The sequence below is a fragment of the Brachionichthys hirsutus genome, chromosome 16 (assembly GCF_040956055.1).
Source record: "Brachionichthys hirsutus isolate HB-005 chromosome 16, CSIRO-AGI_Bhir_v1, whole genome shotgun sequence".
NCBI lineage: Eukaryota > Metazoa > Chordata > Actinopteri > Lophiiformes > Brachionichthyidae > Brachionichthys > Brachionichthys hirsutus.
Window position 1 is genome coordinate 3,556,405 of NC_090912.1, and position 5,702 is coordinate 3,562,106.

The 5,702-nt window shown below is 47.5% G+C and overlaps 1 protein-coding gene across 1 annotated transcript; it reads left to right on the forward strand.

Annotated features, from left to right (window-relative positions):
- The first annotated feature begins 2,439 nt into the window (after window positions 1–2,439).
- On the forward strand, window positions 2,440–3,840 carry LOC137905529 (antithrombin-III-like). Its single transcript, XM_068749773.1, has 3 exons — window positions 2,440–2,544; window positions 3,275–3,493; window positions 3,643–3,840. The coding sequence occupies exons 1-3, from the start codon at window positions 2,440–2,442 to the stop codon at window positions 3,838–3,840; spliced, it is 522 nt and encodes a 173-aa protein (XP_068605874.1).
- The last annotated feature ends 1,862 nt before the right edge of the window (window positions 3,841–5,702 follow it).

A 5,702-nucleotide genomic window follows, 5' to 3' on the forward strand; every position in this document is an offset into this window, starting at 1 on the left:
CCGGGCTGTGGGGCGTGAACAGAGATGGAATATACTGACATTTCATTCCAAAACATACTTAATATTTATGAATCCCCTAAAAAATTTGAAACTATAGCATTTAATTATAGATTATCTTCAGAAATACTGAATTTTCCTTTGTATTTAGTTAAAACAAATTTAAAAAAACATTTCCTCACATATGCTTGAGTGTATGCCCAAAACCAGTATGCATGCAGATTTTAAAGTGAAATGCAGTAGGCGCCAGTATATTGCATTTCTGTATGGGGGAAGGAGTTGGGGTGTGGTGTTGGATGAAAGACAAGAGTGCTTTATCAGTGGGACAGAGAGAGGAAATTGGTCCGTCGAGGCCGAGTTAGATTGCATTATATCTTCTATGGGAGAGGGAAGACAAAATGTTCACACAGCGGGGGCCGTAAAAAGAAAGCTCCGTGTCCAGTCAGGACAGAGGTGTGATGAGAGAACGCCTACAGCTTGAAGACACCCAAGTTACACCAGTCAGAAAGGATTTATAACTAAAAGTGCATTTGTTATTATTTGTATTTATTGTCATCCACATGGATTCGGGAGAAGGAAAGGAAATACATAGAGGAGGATGGGGGGGGGGGGGGGGAGAGAAAAAAAGGCACACACAAACACACCCACGCAAGCCTACGCTGACTGAAACGCATCTCTTCCGACTGCATGCACGACCCAAATGAAAGTTCAACACTACACCACTGCGATCGGACCCGATCAGAACACAGAACAGCACATCAGACACTCCCCCGGCTTTCTGAGAGGCCTGCAGGACACGGAGCGGAGGCCGCGGTCGCAAAAAGAATAATAGGAGGGGGTAGAGCAAGGCCTTCTGGGTAAGTGGCAGGGAGAAAGCAGTAATAGTGTGTCTGCATGCAGCAGCTGATCAGCACATGCTTCGATAATCATCCCGGGAAGAGGTGAGGTTGTTAATTCAGGTTCAACACGAGTGTCTCATAACTCAGGCTCGTAGTCACGAGCCGCCGATGCTAAATGTTGCCGTCTCATACAGCGAGAAGCATAAACAAACCATCATAGTGGCATCAAATAGGAAGTTATATACCAGCATTTACAAAAAAAAAATGAGTGCGATGTCGGTGTGTTTTAAAAAGAGGACAAAACAAGGACGTTTCCCTGCAGAACTAGCCGAGCAGACAAAAGACACGAGACCAGGTTCTCTCTTGATAGGAAGACGTGTATACTGTGTACAATTTAGTAGTTTAGTCAACAAACAAACAAAGCTTTCCTCTCAAAAAGATCCAAGTGCACGTTTCAGTGAGTTAGTAGAGAAATACATTCTAAGCAGTGGTGATTTCTTTTTTTGAACTAAAAGAAAACACGTTCCACATCAGATCAGAAGATGATTCACAGGATCAGAGGAGGTGAGTCAGTAAAACAAGGCACACTGTGGGTTTGGTGTTGAGTTGACCCTACCTGAGGCAATCTGGGACTAAGGACTGAGTCCTGAAACACTAGTCTATAGAGAGAACAGAAACAACCGTCGTCAACCTGGATACTTACACACTCCCGTTCGCATGTGCACACACACCGCACGCTACCGCATCCACCCACAGAGCAGCCTTTATAGTGGTGTCGCTAACATCTCGCAGCGCGCTGTTCAATGTCTAAATCAACACAACCGTTTCTGTCCCAATCTGTGTTCAAAGTATTGAACAGAACAGAAAAATAAAAAGATCTCATGACGGGCCGAGCGTTCATGTGTTGTGGGTCGACTCGGTTCTGTCCTGTGGGCTCAGTCACCTTTATGCGGGCAGCTCTGTGCAGCGCATGACCGGACGCAACATGCAGAATCACCCCAGAGGGAAAAAATAGAGACCAGGAGAAAGCCGTGAGGGGAGGGACGGAGGAGGAGGTGTGTCGGGTGGGAGGTGAGTTTACTTACATACAAGTCCGCAGCTCCGTAAAACCCATCCTGATACACCACACTGAGAGAAGCAGCAGCACGGGGGGGATGGGGGGGTGGGGGGTGCGAACAGATTGGTGCACAGTCCCAAAACCAGAGTGGACAAAAGTCACATCACAGCAGAACACAAAAGAAGGAATGAGAGAGAGAGAGAGAGAAGTTATTTCACACCCATGCAGCATGCAGAGGAAATACAACTTCCATTTTAGCTCCACGACCGAAGCTCAACCCATAAAACACGGCACTTCTGGGGCTAATCGATCAAGTGAACAGGACTGATCTAACGCCATGAGCTGCTAGTGTCCCCCCAGCGACGTGAAAAGCAAGGTAGTAAAATTACTTTGAATGGACGATTTAGGAGAAGTGGAGCGGGAATTGCCTGCAGCCCCCCCCCCCCCCCCCACCCCATTCCAGTTTAGCTTTAGCTTTGTTTGAGCGTCAACGCAGAAAGCAGCCGCGGCGCTGCAAGCAATCAATTCTGCTTTGACCTCGATATCATGGCAGTCCCGGCCGCGTCAGCCAATCATCGCAGCGCAGCAACTCCAACGCACAGAACACGTACTGAGGGGATCGAAAACACATCGCGGTACATCTGCATGCAGGTGAACCCGCCTCCGAGTGTGTGCGATGCCATCGGTGCGTCATACTCTCCTGAATAGCTGGAGAATTGACTGACAATGCGCTGAGAGTGTGTGAGCGCAGCCGTGTTCAACGCAGACGCGGTCAAATTGAATTTAGAAAATGATTCGGAAAACGGTATTCATGAGGCGCTCCTCGGTGGATTTACGAGGCACTGCAGGGAATGACTGATCTGGATGTTTTTGTACTTGATACGCCGCGCAGACGGACGATTTGGGACGGCTAGAAAACAGCTCCGTTTGATCAGCGGGTCGGCTTTCCTCACCCAGGGTAGGCGGGGATGGCGGGCTGAGGCACAGCAGCCCGCACTGCGCTGTAAACGGGCCGGCCTCGACCCCTGAGGTGGGCGCCGCGAAATGCCGCGGCGGTAGTGGCTGCTGCTGCCGCCGCCGCCGTCGGGTAGGGAAACCCTGGGACTGGAGGAGGAGGAGGAGGAGGGGGAGGAGGGTTAAGCAGAAAAAGACGGGAATGGCAGGGAATTCAGGGGGGAAAGATAAAAAGGAGAATTGAAAAGAAAAAAGGAGAGAAGGGGAATAATACAATTATAGCTGCGAGGGGCTCTAGAAGAGTTCTGTGCCGGTCCGTCCAGGAGACGGTACCAGCATTGGAAACAAGCTGAACCAGAACCAGAACCAGAGTTCTCCCTCCTGAAGCCGTGAACTGGGGTCTCGTTGTTTTTGTATTTGCTGACAGGGTCAGTGGAAGAACAAGTTCGACAAAGCTAACGTCTACGCCGCGGACTTCCACGTTAGCCAGAGCGCCACCTGCCCCGTCAGCATGATGTACCAGGAAACCAGGTTCAGGTACGGGCACTTCCCCGATGACGGCGTGCAGGTGCTGGAGATGCCGTACCGCGGAGATGACATCACCATGGTGATCGTCCTGCCGAGCCGAGGCACGCCGCTCAGTCAGGTAACCCTGAGCTCCTCCCCGTTTTCATGTTCAGGTACAGGTAAGAAGAGAGCGGAGGGGAAAGGACTCCAAAGACTCCACCCAGCGGCGGCAGGCCGGTTCAGGTGTCACACCACGCTTGGATCTTGGTAGCATCTGTGTTTTCTCAGGTGGAGGACAGTCTGGACCTAAAGAAACTGACCGACTGGATAGGTGAGATGAGGGACACCACCGTCTCCATCTACGTCCCTCGGTTCCGGGTGGAGGACAGTTTCAGTCTGAAGGAGAAGCTGCAGGCCATGGGCCTGACCGACCTGTTCAGTCAGCTTCTCAATCGAACCGACAAGAAAATAAAGCAGAATTTATAGACGCGTGCATTTTATATTAAACCATTGATCATGTGATATTAAACTCCATATTTTTTTATTACCGCTTTACTGCTTGTGCAAAAGTAACGGCTCGCTGAAAGTGAATTTCCACCTCTTATTAGGTTTTTATGAGCTTTTCCTATCATGTCATGAAATCCTACCAACAGCCTGAGCAACGCACCAGCACTCCTCTTCCACACAACTCCATATCCAGGCGTTGTTTCGCTCTTCAAATAGTCGTGTAAATAGTTTTAAAATAGCCGCGTCAATGATTTGTTTTTATTCGAGTAATGCATTAATACCGAGTTAGTGTTAGGGTTATGAATAAATGAGTTGTGTGGTATTGTGAGGCGTTGCTCCCTAAACTAACCCTCATAGACATTTGTCAGAGGAAAAGCTTGGTCTGTGTTAACTCTAAAGCTGCTGGGCGCACGCTTGAGGCATCCCAAGACGAGCTGTTGATATTTGAAGTTAATGTTTATTTATCATTAATGGACTTATTCCTGACTATTCCTGACTTATTCCTGCATTGTTCGTGACTGTGGCGTTTTTTTACGCCACGTATTTCAACTTGATTTCATTTCTTTGTGCGACTCGTTCTCCATTTGCCTCGCAACAGTAGAGCGATGACGCTGTTGACTGTACAAGCACTAATTATCAAGCTTAGCACATTTATTATTATTCATAGCCTTTAGAAAACAAGCATCCAGACATAAAATCAATATTGTCATTGTCAGCGTGCTCTTATTTCAGCAGAGATCGCAGAATGCCTGCTGGCAGCCGCAGCGCGGAAAGGGACAACAGTCGGTTTTACGTCAGCCACAGAGCGGCAACTAATTATAGAGCTGATTGTTCAACCCGTGAGAGAAGAGAACTGTGAATGTAAATGAACTAGAAATAAAAGCTGGGAGCTGGAAACCTGCTGCGTCTTAAATAACTCACGGATTTCTAGAAGTGATCTTTACTTCACATCTTCAGAGAGATGGCATTTATTCATTTATTCATTTATTAATTCATCTTCCTAACAGCTTTGTCCCTCTGTCATTTTTCTCGTCGTATTTTGGCGAGCGGCTAGCTGAGACTGAAAATAATTACTTTTCATGCTGTCCTCCTCCCGGGTCTGGAGGACGAGCAGGACGAGCAGTGTCGGGTAGTTCTGCTCTCGTTCACCTTCACTTGCATATCAAATAAAACCTTTAGGCCTCCCCCTCCCCATTATTGAGATGGCGTATAGCAGCGCTCAGGATGGAAGGCGACCACCTTTAAATCACCCACTTCAGCCCCCCCCCCACCTGTGTTGGACTTGCAGCACCAGAGAATCAGAATCAGAATAACTTTATTGCTATTGTCAATGAGGGTTCACAGACTAGGAATTACTTACTGCAAAAAAAAAAAGTTCAGAATTTTCTCATCAATTTGAATGTCTTTGTGATGAAAAAATGGGTAAAACAAAAAATCCCATTCCTTTTATGTTTTAAGGGGGTTAATTAAAGCAGTTTGAAAAATGTGAATGTGTTTAAGTAGCTCGAGTCATTCCGAGCCTCAGGCACGCTCATAACCACACGAAGAAAGACAACTTGCAACTCTGGAAAAACTGACGGTGACATGCAAACTTCCACCAAATTATTCATCATCATAACAGACCCCAGAGCTGGCTGCAGCGACACACACACACACACACACACACACACACACTTCACAGTGTGATCTCGTGCAGAGTATCTCAGGCATTGAACTGATCAAAGAACACACTCCAAACTTAGTACGCCACTAGTTCTACCATATTCCTTGAAGTGCCAAACCTTGATTCAACACATCATAGAAGAAGCTTCTCCTCTTCCTCGGTGTTCAGACACTGCCAC